The sequence below is a fragment of the Mobula birostris genome, chromosome 28 (genome assembly GCF_030028105.1).
Source record: "Mobula birostris isolate sMobBir1 chromosome 28, sMobBir1.hap1, whole genome shotgun sequence".
Taxonomy (NCBI): Eukaryota; Metazoa; Chordata; class Chondrichthyes; order Myliobatiformes; family Myliobatidae; genus Mobula; species Mobula birostris.
In genome coordinates, this window is record NC_092397.1 from 42,496,174 (window position 1) to 42,511,187 (window position 15,014).

The following is a 15,014-nucleotide window of genomic DNA, read 5'->3' on the forward strand; positions in this document are numbered from 1 at the left end:
TCAATCTGCAACAAGAAAGCCTGGTCACATTCTCTTGAGGTTCAATGGCATTTCTGACTCAGTTTACTGCCGTCGAATGCCAGCAGGGTCACAATCAGCAGAAACTCTCACAAAGCAGCTGTTTGTATTGTGTGCTTTAGTAGGTCTGTGGGAGATACCCAGAATGTGAAGCTATAGTAACGGAGAGACACACTGAGCCAAGTCACAGCTTGATGGGCAGAGAGGAAAACAGAGAATTTGATGTTGTGTCCTTATGCCTGAACTATGGCCAGTTAGAAGTGTTGTTCCTCCGGACAGTGTTCAGCCTCACTGTAACAGTGTGACATCAGACATCAACATGAAAACTAAAATAATCTCACTGAGATATATTCTCTTTCACCTGTTGATCTTCTTTGCAAACATTTTACAGGGCAGAAAAGGCAAAGAATTTCTGTCTGAGAATCTCAAATGCAACAGCGTGTCACTTCTGCTGTGTCTGTCAGTTCCCCAGCATTTGAATGCTACCAATCACTGAATATGAAGGGGGAGATGGTTGAGAAGACAGCACACCAGAGTCCCAATATGTGGACTCCTCCATGGACTGACCTAATAAATGGCCATAGAGTTGATACCAGTGAGTTGACGTTCACCACCTCTCATTTTGGAAGGGATTCACCAGGCCACTGCACCTGCAGATACACCAGCCAATTCACATGGGGAGAGGCCATTCACCTGCTCCGTGTGTGGGACGGGATTAATTCAGTCCCATGAGCTCTTACAACACCAGCCAGTTCACACCGGTGAGCAGCTAGACTTGGCTCTGTTGTCTCTGTTTCTCAGTAAAGCTTCACACCTGTTCCGAGTGTGGGAGGAGATTCAGTCAGTTCACCCACCGTGTGAGGCTCCAGTGAGTTTACAATTCATAGAGGACACACTTCTGTCCTGAGTCAGCAAAGAAATTTACTCAAGTCATCCCACCTGCTGAAACATCAGCAACTTCACATCAGGGAGGAAGTTAAAATAAGCTGTATATGGGACTGTTAATGTCAGATTCCACAGATCTTGTGGCTGGTCATCAGACCCAGGACTGAACCCTGGTCACTGAGCATTGAGGGGGTTCATCCCACCATCTTAAAATACACTGGTGTTTAATATTGTGGATCTGTCGTAGACAAATAGATCAATTCCATTTCAAATCCTGTGTCTCAGGTGCTTCCTCCCTGTCACACCGATAATGAACAGTCCAGAGGCCACTCAGTCCAGCTGGTACCTGCTTGTGTTCCTATTGCACACCAGAGCTTTCAACCCCCTCCCTGCTGTTCACCACTCACTCACCCTATAATGTTCAGGATATAACTGGTCACCGGTCTGGCGATGAAGAGGTTTACCTTGAATTCACTCCACGACTTTCTGTAAACTGCAGAGGATTAATTTACTGGGGTTTTCTCCCAAATATTCTTCATCCCTCACGGCTCTGGACCAAGGCTGAAGTCTTGTGTTGTTAAAATCTTCCGCTCCTGCTCTGAAACTGATTGACTGAACAAAAAAAAAAAAAAAAGGTTTATGTTTGCAAAATGCTGGAGGGAGTCAGTGGCCCCGGCAGCATCTATGGAGAGGAATAAATGGTTGATATTATGGGCCAAGACACTTCATCCTATCTAGACTGTGTATTTGTCTGCTTAGATGCTGCCTGACCTGCTGAGTTCCCGCAGTACTGTGTGTGTGTGTGTGTGTGTGTGTGTGTGTGTGTGTGTGTTACTTTACAGTTTATTCCCAGCATCTGCTGAACCTCGAGTTTCATATCTGCATTTCAAAGTGAGTGGGACTTTGACAGTTGTCACACAAAATGCCTGTTGACATTGAGAAATAAACAGGAGAAAATCTGCAGATGCTGGAAATCCAAGGAACACACACAATGCAGGAAAAACTGCCAGCCAGGCAGCATCTATGGATAAAAGTACAGCTGACATTTTGGGCCGAGATTCTTCAGCAGGACTGGAGAAAAACAATGAGGAGTAAATTTTAAAGGTGGGGAGGGGAGAGAGAAACACAAAGTGACACGTGGAACTGGGAGGGGGAGAGATGAAGTAAAGAGCTGGGAAATTGATCGGTGAAAGAGATACAGAACTGGAGAAGGGGGAGTCTGACAGGAGAGAACAGAAGGCCATGGATGAAAGAAAAGGTGGGAAGAACACCAGAGGGAGGCGATGGGCAGGCAATGAGAGGGAAAGGGGGATGGGGAATGATGAGCAAGGAGAGGCATGACTGGAAGATCAAGAAGTCGATGTTAATGCCATCAGATTGGAGGCTGCCCAGACAGAATACAAGGTGTTGTTCCTCCTACCTGAGTGTGGCCTCATTGTGACAGTATACGAGGCCATGGATTGACATCTCCATTGAGTATATTGTTTGTGGAAGCTTGCTGTGTTCAAGTAGCTGCTGAGTTTTCTGCATAAAATCATTGACTGATTTTGAAACATGTGGCATGGAACCAGCACTTGCCCCTCAAATTAATCCAGTATGTTAACAACAGCACATCACCTCCCTTTTCCAGAATATAATTCAACCACACTATTACCATCCATGCCGTAAGTTTACACAAATGGGACGTCAGTGATATTGGTCTATATCTAGGAGGATCCAACAGGGGGTTCCCAGGTTTTAGAATAGACACTACAATTGCCATTTTCCACGAGGAGGGAAGATGGCCTGACCTCCAATTATGATTTTAAAAATGTAATATTATCTCAAGAGTTGTTGACCATATGTTTAAACATGCATCATCCTTTCCTGGAGCTGTCTGACCTGTACTATAAATAACTTTCTTAAATTCACACAAAGAAAACTCTACATAACTAATACTATCATTGCTACAGCTGGTTTCCAACACATTAAAGTATTCTTGTAAAACCTTATCGCTACATTGTTTAGTCTCTCTACCCATTTTGATTATGAATTGCAGCAAATGACCGAGCCAGGACTCAACCGTCTCTCTTTCAGGAACAATTGTATCACCTCCTTTAATCAATATTCGGAACCCTATGAATCCCACACCCCCATTTTCTTAGTCATTCCCCAAACATCTTCAAGTTTAATAGTCCTTCCAATACTTTCACAATATGACCTCCAGTAAATGTTTTTCACAAGCTTCATTACTTTCCTCACCACGGCCTGTGACCTGTTACACTTAATATGATCAGGAGGGGAGTGATACTTCGTAACTTTCGGAAATGCCACGTTTCTCTCAGTAACTGCCTCTGCACACTCCTCCGTCCACCACGGTACAGCTTTTCTCCCACTAATGCACTTTTTAAATTGAATCTCTGCCACCACTATTTGATGAATAATGTGACAACGTTTCTTTGCAGAAATCCACATCATCCTCACCATTCAGCCCAGACAGACGCTCAGCACATAAAACATTCGAACTTCTCCCAATATGCTTTACCAGAGTTCCACCTCCTAAAAGTGGCCTCATGCCCCCTATATAAATCCAAACCCAAGCTTATAAACATAGGAAAATGATCACTCCCCAATGCTTCATCTCCCATGACATCCCACTACTCACTCCAATGTTCAAAACTAAAGTTAAATTTACAGCATTTTCAGAACTATTATGAACATTAAATCTCATACCTCTCCCACCATAAAGACTAACAGGATCTGATACTCTTCTATAAACAAAATATCACCAATCTGAGAACAACCCCACAGTGAACTATGTGTTAAAATCCCCACACCATACAACCCTTAGTGAGCTAGAGCTACATATACTCTCCAACAACTCAATCGGAAGCTTTCCACAATGTTTATAATAACACACAAACACGAGGAAATCTACAGATGCTGGAATTTCAAGCAACACGCATAAAAGTTGCTGGTGAACGCAGCATCTCTAGCAAGAGGTACAGTCGACGTTATAATAATATACCACTTTATTGCCCCTACCTGTGGAATCAAATGTGTCTTCAAATGCCTCATACATTTCATTTACATCCACAAATCTATGCTCTCTCCCTCTCATTAAAAAACTTGCAACACCACCTCCTCTACCAATTAATCTATCACGCTTAATTACAATATAACACTGGAAGGAAGAACTTAAATGCGATAACGATCAGGTTTCCTGAATACATATAACATCACATAGATTTGATAAATCAGAAATAAAAGAAGTTTTTACCATTAGAAATCAGGCTTCTGGAAATCGCCCTTCTGATACAGGCGGGGGATGCGGAATGTAGTGGGGCGTTTATGATTGGTGAAACAGTGCCTGATCTGATTGGAAAGAGCAAATATTCCAATCACAGAGCTGCCTTATTCACCAATCAAGAGACAGCAACTGTAGAAGCGCGGAAAATACCGTCTAACCGCCGAAATAAACTGAAATTTGCAAAACACCGCCAAAAAAGCCTTTGTTGCTGAAATTAAACCACAACAGGTTTGTTTGTCGGCTCTTTACCCCCGTTACTGGAGTCCGACACACTTAAACAAAGTGTAGTTAACATTGCGATGGTGTCTGGGACATTAGTTCACCGATATCTTTCAATTGATAAACGATTGGAATAAAACCGATTCTCATCTGCTGTTCGCGGTCGATCATTGTGTAAACTCAAATCAGTTTAGCAACGGGTCGCCCGTCAGAAAGTGGAGCTTTAACAAATACTCTGAACGACCCGTGACAGTGTTCAGCTCTCGCGTTGGAACGGGGTTAAGAGAAGTAACCAAAATGGGACAAAGCTTAATGAACCCACGGTAATTAAACCAGAAACAACAATTAGCGTCCACATCAGAGAAATGTGATAACCGAGAGGAAGCGACGGGGAAAGGGGTGCATAACGATTCCGTGTCTGTGCCGTTGGCAGGAATTAACAGAGAAATTGTGATTATACTGAGCAGCGGACAGCAAGTTCTGATTAACGGGGGTAAGATTCTGAATGAGCATTTCAACAAAAAAAATTCCAAATTTACCTTAATTCCACGTCTCAACATTGTGTAACTCTTTTAATGAAACCGTGAGTGGCTCTTAAAAGAGCCTTTGATTTTCCAGTTTGTTTTGTCAGTAAACTTGTCTTCACTTGGAGCTGGTGTACTTGGTCACCGCCTTTGTCCCTTCGGACACGGCGTGCTTGGCCAGCTCCCCGGGCAGCAGCAGCCGCACGGCGGTCTGGATCTCCCGGGAGCTGATGGTTGACCGCTTGTTGTAATGGGCCAGGCGGGAAGCCTCGCCCGCGATGCGCTCGAAAATATCGTTGACGAATGAATTCATGATACTCATGGCCTTGGAGGAGATGCCGGTGTCGGGGTGAACCTGCTTCATTACTTTGTAGATGTAGATGGCGTAAGTCTCCTTCCTCGACCTCTTGCGCTTCTTGCCAGTCTTGCTCGCTGGTTTGGACAAAGCTTTCTTGGCGCCCTTCTTGGGAGCGGGTTTCGCTGGATCAGGCATTTCCTGGTCGGTTTCAAACACAATAATAAGCAGAAGCTGTTCGGAGCGCGGATTAAATAGGCAGCGCCCAAAGCGGTATGTTAATGAGGATGGGAATTCTGAGCATTTCCATTGGCTGTTTGGAGAAATGAATCACCAATCGGAACGCTGGGGGATGGGAAGCGGCGCCAATGGGCGGGGTTACCGCTGTCGTTTAATGCGGGAGGAAGTACTGAAGGGCAGAGACAGGCCGGGGTGCGGGCTGAAATTGAAAAGGGAAACGCAAATTTCAAAAGCAGAATGAAAACAAAAGCAGATGAAATATTGTAAAATTAAACACTAAGACGTTTGACACAGGGCAGCATGAGAGTGAAGTAGAGATTTCGACATTTCAATATAAAGTTCAAATCGAGTTTATTTATGCACAGGTGAAAGGAACAACGTATTTGTAGCAGCATCACAGACACATTGCATCAGAGACACAACACTGACAAGAAACACTGAAATTAAATATGAATTATACCAAAATATTCAAAGAGACAGAAGCCTATCAGAACAAAATCAAAATAACAAAGAGATTATGCGGGCAGTGGGAGAATCATCCCTCTTGTGCTTCTTCATCTCGTCACTCCAGATTCAGTGTCACACAACGCTGCCACTTTGATCTGGCCCATGCCTTCATTAACCAGGTCCAACACTTGTCTTTATTGGATCTTCCTCCTTCTTACACTAGTCATCGGGTTTGTGGGGGTGTGCCCAGGGTTAATTGGGGTGTGTGCCCCCTTGGATCTCAGGATTAGGTTTGAGGGTAGGGCTGGTGGATGTGTATGCGGGGCTGGGAGAGATAAGGCTGTAGAGTTTAGTAGGGTGAGATATGTGGGGCTATGGTGGATAGGGTAGTGTAGTGTAGCCACTTCAATCTGGCCCATTTCTTTCACTAATGTGGCCTGACACAACTTGGCTTAATGAACTGGGTGTGCAAAGGGACACATCATTAGTAATACTATTTAGGGTCATTGGGTGTTTTGGGTCTTCAATCATGAGACATCCTCACCCAGGCAACCCAGCCAGGGTTTATCCCATGGACCAACATAACGAGAGGCATGTAATTCTGCATGTTGTGGGTATTTTGGACCTTGTTACTTGGCTTTATTTTGATCATTTGGGTAATAGAATGTTCTGAGGCCAAGTTATCAGGCTTTACCCCCAAGTAAGGTTCAACTTCCCTACTTTAAATTTACACCTGTCTTTATTTTGCATTTGTGTGCCTGGGACTGTGTGGATAAACAGTGTTTACTGCAGTACAAAGTAGTAATTAGGGTTGTGCAGATTGGTCCATAATTCCAAAATGCAAACATCTCTGAAACCCAAGATTTTTTGTGCTGACATGACATCACAAATGGAGAATTTTACTCACGATTAAATTGCTCGTCTACTGAAGAGAGTTTCACGGCTCTGGGCCTCTATTCACTGGAACTTAGCAGAAAGAAGGGTTACCAAATTGAAACCTATCAAATAGTGAAAGGGCTTGATTGAGTGAATGTGGAGAGGATTTTAACTGTGATGGGAGTGTCTAAAACTGGACCACACAGCTTCAAAATAGAGGGGCATCCTTTTAGAATGTAGAGAAGGAGGAATTTCTTCAGCCAGAGAGTGGTGAATCTGTGATTTTTTTTGCCACAGGCAGCTGTGGAGGCCAAATCACTCAGTATAGACAGAGATTGATAGATTCTTGATTAATCAGGGCACAAAGGGATGCAAAGGAAGGCAGAAGATTGGGGCTCAGAGGAAAAATTGATCAGTGATGATGAAATGCCAGAGAAGGCTCGACAGGCAAAGTGGCTGAATTCTGCTCCTATATCTTATGACTAAAACTCTCCCGGAGAGCGTTGATCTCAGCTTTGACTCAACCCAGCACCTGAGGCTCCACATTACTTATATAAGGAATACAGAAGGTCTTTGTTCTTTGATTAAAGAAATATCATCTCATTTCCATCCTGAATGCTTGTCACCTCATTCTGACCAACAGACACAAAATGCTGGAGGAAGTCAGCAGGCCAGGCAGCATTAATGGGAAAGGGAATGAGTTGATGCTTCAGGCTGAGCACCTTCACGCTGAGATCTGATGGAAGGGTCTCGGCCTGAAGTGTCGACTGTTTACTCTTTCTGTTCTGCTGAGTTCCTCCAGCATTTTCTGTGTGTTGCTTTCGATTTCCAGCATCAGCAGATTCTCTCGTGTTTGTGATTAACACCTCATTCTGAGGGTATTTTCCTCAGTTATGGAGTTCTCATCCATCCCTGGAACCAGCCCAGTCGGTGTGGGGAACAGTCACTGCACACCCTCTATTGCAGGGATATCCTTCCTGAGGAAGTGTGACCAAACCTGGACACTATATTCAAGATGTGCTCTCACCAGGGCCCTATACAATCCCAGTGAGACGTCTGTACCCTCTTCTCCACTCCTCCTGGATCACAGGACAAAATACTGTTTCCCTATCTCATTACTTGTTGTATCTGCATGTTAACTCAAGTGATCTGTTTACAAGAACGCCCAGGTCCCTCTGAACATCCCCGTGTGGAAATGACTCTTATAGTTTTTTCCTGGGAATGGGTGATCTCACATTTCCCCACATTCTGTTCCATCTGCAACATCCTTAACCATTCACTCTCCTGTCTGCATCCCCCAAACCTTCTCACTACTGACACTATCCCTCCCGCTCTGCAGGAGTCACTGAGTTATGCAGCACAGAAACAGGCCCTTCAGCCCAGTATATCCATGCTGACCAAGTGGCCTAACAAAACCATTGTCAGTTACCTGCATTTGGCCCATGTCCCTGTGAAACTTCCCTCTCCACAGTCCAAGAGATATTGCAACTGTGCCCACCTATACCACCACTTGGGGTAGTTTGTTCCATGTAAACAGCACATTCTGTATACAAAACCTGTTCCTCAAGGTCCCATTTAAATCTTTCCTCTCTCACTTTATATCTGTAATCTCTCACTTCCAACGCCATAACCCTGGAGATAACAGATTCACTATTGACCATATCAATGTCTGCCATTATTTTATCAGGCTCTCTAATGTCACATACACTCTGGTGAGAAAGGTCCTGGCTTATCCAGCCTCCTGTTAAATCCCTTTTGCACCCTCCCCAGTTTAATGTCACCCTCTGATCCCAGGGCAACTATAACTGTACTCCGTGCTCCAAGAATAGTTTCCCCGAGGCTGGTAGAGCTGTAATGTGACGTCACAGCCCAGTGCCCGATGCTCTGACCGATGAATGCGAGTGTGGCGAACAGCTTCTTCACCGTCCTGCCTAGCTGTGTTTACACTCTGAAGGAATTCGATATCCGCACCCCGATATCTCTGTTTTACAGCACACCCAGGGACCGACCACTCCCCACGGCAGTTCTGCCCTGGTTCGTCAATGACAACGGAACATCTCACATTTATCTGTCATTCCTCAAATCAGTGACCTCATTGATCACCGTCCTGTTGTAATGTTAGTTACATTGTTTCGCACTCAACGATATCACCAACTTTAGTGACATCGGCAAATTTGCTGAGCTGGTCACTGACACTGTCAACCGAGTCTTTAATAAATGAACTGCAGCAGCAGACTTGACTCGAATCCCGGTGCCACACTATTGATCACAGGGCTGCAGTCTAAACAACGACTTTGTCTCCCACCACCAGGCCGATAATGTATCCAGTGCCCTGGATCACGTGATCTCTCCTTCCAGACACGAGTCTCACCAGTCTGAAGCTCCCGGGCTTTTCCTTGCAGCGACACACACACAATGCTGGAGGAACTCAGCAGGCCAGGCAGCCAGTGAACAGCTGGCGTTTCGGGCCGTGACCCTTCATCAGCATCTGCAGTTTCCTGTATTTAGTTTTCCTTCGATTGTAAGTTACTGGATAATATGACCCATCCTCCAGTCCTCTGCCACTTCTCCTGCCCGAGAAACGCGCAGAGAGACAGAGGCGGGGAGGGGAGGAGACAGAGTCAGAGTGACGGACAGAGCCGAGACCGGCCTCTCATCTTCCAACTCCGTCTTCACTTTAATACACCCGGCAATTTCCAACGGTTTTTCCGAAACACAGAGCTCCAGAGAGAGAAAAAAAACTCCCTCACACACCGCGTACACAGTGAAGGATCTCCAGGAACTTACTGACGGTCGGACTTCATCGTATCAGAATACAGTGTGATTGGCGCAGGATGAATTTCAAATTGCCCGCCAATTTCAGAGCCACCTGCAACGGTGCCTGACTGCTTTTAAAATTATTTACCATTAATTGTATCATGGATTATACAATGTCAGTTTCATTTAATAAATTTAATATCTAATTCCCTCAGTTAAGACTTAAATTTATAATTACGGAATCGTTTCTCTAAACGAGTGAACTGATTTCTGTCCGAGACGGATAAAAGGATTAAGATCGATCTTAATGCGTTCAGAGATTTTGTCGTAATCACCGACTGGAAAGGCAGATTCACAGAAATATTTCAATCGGAACCGATTAATGTTTCAAATGTAACCGGATGAATAAATCGATAAAAATAATTAAAAGTCTATGGATACGGCCCTGTCTGTGAGGCGGTGGGTGGCTCTTAAAAGAGCCTTTGTTTCGTGCTAGGAAGGAAGTGAGATTTTCAGCCTCCGAAGCCATAGAGAGTGCGGCCCTGGCGTTTCAGAGCGTACACCACATCCATGGCAGTGACCGTCTTGCGCTTGGCGTGTTCAGTGTAGGTGACCGCATCCCGGATCACATTCTCCAGGAAAACCTTCAGTACCCCGCGGGTCTCCTCGTAGATCAGACCCGAGATTCGCTTGACGCCGCCACGGCGAGCCAGACGGCGGATGGCCGGTTTGGTGATGCCCTGGATGTTATCACGGAGCACTTTACGGTGCCGCTTGGCTCCGCCTTTGCCCAGTCCTTTGCCTCCTTTCCCTCTGCCAGACATGATGCCGCTTCACTCAGGTCGCTGCTCACTGACAAACTGCCTGCTGCTGTCTCCTTTTATACACAGCGCCCCGACCTGCCCGAGAAACGCGCAGAGAGACAGAGGCGGGGAGGGGAGGAGACAGAGTCAGAGTGACGGACAGAGCCGAGAGCGGCCTCTCATCGTCCAGCTCCGCCTTCACTTTACCACAACCGCCAATTTCCAACGATTCATCCGACACAAAGCGCTCCAGCGAAAAACAAAACTCCCTCACACACCACGTACATACTGGAGGATTTCTGGGAGTTTGCCGATTCTCCTGCTTTAAATTATGGGAAGTGCTTTTTCATTCTACAAATCCCCGAGGACCTCATCTATCCCTCCCGGCCCCGTGACCAGTGCGAGCGCCCTCAGGCACAGCAGTTGGTGGGCGAGGGTGCGGTCACTTCCAGTGATGATTCAGTAGAACAATTGTTCCTCTGGGTCGCCAGGGAAATGAAAGACCGGTCACATACAGGAACAGGATACATAACCAGATATATAGACCGCGCTTCTGGCGACTTCTGAAGCCCAGGTAAAGGGGTGGCTGAGGAGCTGGTGTGAGGTGGGTGGGTCTTCAGGTACAGGATCATTGGGTCTCAAGGGAAACGAGAGACGGGTCCAAGTAGGAGGGGAGCCCATACGTTTCCGGGGAGCCTTCTTCGTGCTACACGGAAGTGTTTAAACGAGTAGGGATGAGTTCCTGCACAGTGATTTTCGGGAACAAGGTTAAAAAAAATCAGGACTTCCAGGATTGTATTACGACGCAAAACATGTGGTTGTGTGGAGGGAAATCGATATTTCATGCAGTTTAATATGTCGCTGAGGAACTGACGCGGGAGGGAGGTCTTCATGGATCAATGGGCTCCCTTCCAGGCAGGTGGGAGACCGGGACAAACAAGACTATTTGCATCTGAACCGGACGGGAACCAACATCTTCACCAGGAGGTTTGATGGTGTCACTTGGCAGATTTTGAACTGGAGTAGCATGTGGGAGAATGTATGTATGACAAGACAGTCTGAAAAGAACGCGAGCCAATGTCAGGCCAATAAACATGGTGGGACTGATGGGCTGAAATGAGTTTATTTCAACACTACGAGTGTTACGTTAGCAGAGGGACAGGGCCGGCAGCTCAACATTCCTGGGTTTGATTGTTTTACATGTGGGGGGGGGGGGTTAAAAGATGCAGAGGTTACCCCACTGGGAATGTCACAGCAAACTGGAAGGCTCATTTACAGAGGCAATCTGCAGTTACACTGATGGGATTATCGTATTGGCCCCCAATAACCACAGGCAGGTGGAGGATCAGATATGTTGATGCTTATGGAGAGGTGTAGAACAACAGGGTTGTCATAGTGAGGGACTTCATCTTCCTTGGAAATGACTGGATCTTGCTCAAATGCACAAGATTTGTTCAGTGAATCCGAGGAGTGTTTGAAACCTTATGTACAGGTCCTAACCAGAGCTGAGAACAGACGGGAATTAGTTTTGGGAAATGAGCCAGGCCAGCTGACAGCCAAGAGTCAGCGAACATTTTGGGAACAGTGATCACAACTTTATTTAAAGTTACGAGTAAGAATAAAATTAAATCTTGTATGAAGGTACTAAATTGCAGGAGGGCAAGTCAGGACAGAAGAAGACAGGAACCAAGGGGCATTGATTGGGAGCAGCCACTGTCAGACAAGTCCACATCTGACGTGGGAGTTGTTTAAAGACCAGCAACTCTGAGTTCAGGATCAGCATGTTCCAGTGAGGAGTGAGGAGAAGGATGGTAAGTAAGGGAACTTCGGATGAGCAGAGAGATACTAAATTTAGTCAGAAGGATATGGAAGGTTTGTGAAGCTAAAGTCAGACTGGGTACCTTTGGAATATAAAGATAGCAGGGAAATGCTAAAGCAGATGATAGGAAAGGCCAAATGGGGCCACAAACTGTCCTTGTGGAGTGGGACCAAAGATGATCCCAAGGCCTTGTAATTTGTATTAATGAGGCGAGGATAACCAGAGAATGGAAAGGTCGACTCAAGATTAAAGGAGGAGTGATGTGGTTGAAGTCAGACCAAGTGGCTAAGGTACTAAATGAGTATGTTGTGTCAGTATTTACTGAGAAGAAGGAATTGAATGACAATGAAAACAGAGTGAGACATGCTAATGTGCAGAGACGCGTTGAGATTGAGGAGGAGGCTGTGCTGGGACGTCTGAGAAGCAATAAGATGGATAAGACTCCAGGGCCTGAAGGCATATATCCTGCAATAGTGAAAGAAACAAGTGAGCAGATTGCTGGGGATTTGACAAGGATCTATGTGTCTTCGATCACAACATGTGAGGTCCCTCAGGACTGGAGTGTCGCAAATGTTGCAGCTTTGATCAAGAAGGGAAATAACAAGAATCCAGGAATCTATAGGCAAGGCAGCCTCATTTCAGTGGTAGAGAAGCTACTGGGGAGGATATTGAGGCACAGGATTTATGCACATTCAGAAAGGCATGGCCTGCTTAGGGACAATCAACATGGTTTTGTGTGGGCAGATCACGCTTGATAAAATTGATTGAGGTTTCTGAGGAGGTGATACAGACTAAGATATAGGAGCAGAATTAGACCATTTGGCCCATCAAGTCTGCTCCGACATTTCTTTATGGCTGATCCATTTTTCCTCTCAGCCCCAGTCTCCTGCCTTTCCCTTGTATCCAATCAAGAATATATCAACCTCTGCCTTAAATATACATAAAGTCCTGGCTTAACAGCTTCCTTTGGCAATGAATTCCACAGATTCACCACTCTCTGGCTAAAAAAATTCCTCATTCTCCACATTCTGCTCCTGTATTCCGAGGCTGTGTCCTCTGATATTAGACACTCCCATCTTCTGCACATCCACTTTATCATTGCCTTTCACACTTGGATAGGTTTCAACTGGGCCACCCCTCATTGTTCAAAAATTCCAGTGAATACAGGCCCAGAGCCATCAAACACTCTTCATGTAGCAACCTGTTTCATCCTGCAATAAATCTGGAGACCTTCCTTTGAAAGCAATCCAGTTTCAGCCCATCCTTCATGAGAAAAAGGGCCTAAATCTGCTCAAGATACTCCAGTGAGACCTCCCCAGTACTTTATAAAGTCTGATCATTATTATGATTGGCACAGATATTGTGGTCCAAAGGGCAGGTTGCCATCTATTCCATATTGTGTACTGATGAATATGTTTGATCTGACATCTATTGCAGGGACATGGGTACGGAGACTGGGACTGAGAATTCGACATTTCACAATATTCAATATTCCACACGGAATCAGCAATATGGAAAGGAGCAGGGTGGGTTTGTTCATAATGTGCTGGTGAAGGAGTGGATACAGTGCCTATAAAAAATGTTCAGTCTCCTTAGAAGTTATTATGTTTTATTGTTTTGCAATGGATTTAATTTGGCTTTTTTGACACTAATCAACAGAAAAGACTACGGTGTCACAGTGAAAGCAGATCTCTACAAAGTGATCTAAATTAATTGTAGATATGAAACAAAATAATTCATTGCCTTTGCATTCACCTCCTTCAAATCAGTAATTAATTGGTGCACCTTTGACAGTATTTACAGTTAAGTCTGTATGGATAGAACCATAGAACCATAGAAACTACAGCACAGAAACAGGCCCTTTGGCCCTTCTTGGCTGTGCCGAACCATTTCCTGCCTAGTCCCACTGACCTGCACACGGACCATATCCCTCCATACACCTCCCATCCATGTATCTGTCCAATTTATTCTTAAATGTTAAAAAAGAACCCGCATTTACCACCTCGTCTGGCAGCTCATTCCATACTCCCACCACTCTCTGTGTGAAGAAGCCCCCCCTAATGTTCCCTTTAAACTTTTCCCCCCTCACCCTTAACCCATGTCCTCTGGTTTTTTTCTCCCCTTGCCTCAGTGGAAAAAGCCTGCTTGCATTCACTCTATCTATACCCATCATAATTTTATATACCTCTATCAAATCTCCCCTCATTTTTCTACACTCCAGGGAATAAAGTCCTAACCTATTCAACCTTTCTCTGTAACTGAGTTTCTCAAGTCCCGGCAACATCCTTGTAAACCTTCTCTGCACTCTTTCAACCTTATTTATATCCTTCCTGTAATTTGGTGACCAAAACTGAACACAATACTCCAGATTCGGCCTCACCAATGCCTTATACAACCTCATCATAATATTCCAGCTCTTATACTCAATACTTCGATTAATAAAGGCCAATGTACCAAAAGCTCTCTTTACGACCCTATCTACCTGTGATGAAACTTTTAGGGAATTTTGTATCTGTATTCCCAGATCCCTCTGTTCCAGTGCACTCCTCAGTGCCTTACCATTAACCCTGTATGTTCTACGTTGGTTTGTCCTTCCAATGTGCAATACCTCACACTTGTCAGTATTAAACTCCATCTGCCATTTTTCAGCCCATTTTTCCTGCTGGTCCAAGTCCCTCTGCAGGCTCTGAAAACCTTCCTCACTGTCTACTACACCTCCAATCTTTGTATCATCAGCAAACTTGCTGATCCAATTTACCACATTATCATCCAGATCATTGATATAGATGACAAATAACAATGGACCCAGCACTGATCCCTGTGGCACACCACTAGTCACAGG

At 45.1% G+C, this 15,014-nt stretch overlaps 2 protein-coding genes across 3 annotated transcripts in view; one reads left to right on the plus strand and one right to left on the minus strand.

Moving 5' to 3' along the window:
• Nucleotides 1-15,014, plus strand: part of LOC140189264 (histone H2B-like) — a 621,074-nt gene that overhangs the window by 45,356 nt on the left and 560,704 nt on the right. The gene's annotated exons all lie outside the window — the stretch shown is intronic.
• On the minus strand, nt 5,054-5,428 carry LOC140189265 (histone H2B-like). The gene has a single exon (XM_072245959.1). It carries the CDS (start codon nt 5,426-5,428, stop codon nt 5,054-5,056), a length of 375 nt encoding a protein of 124 aa, XP_072102060.1.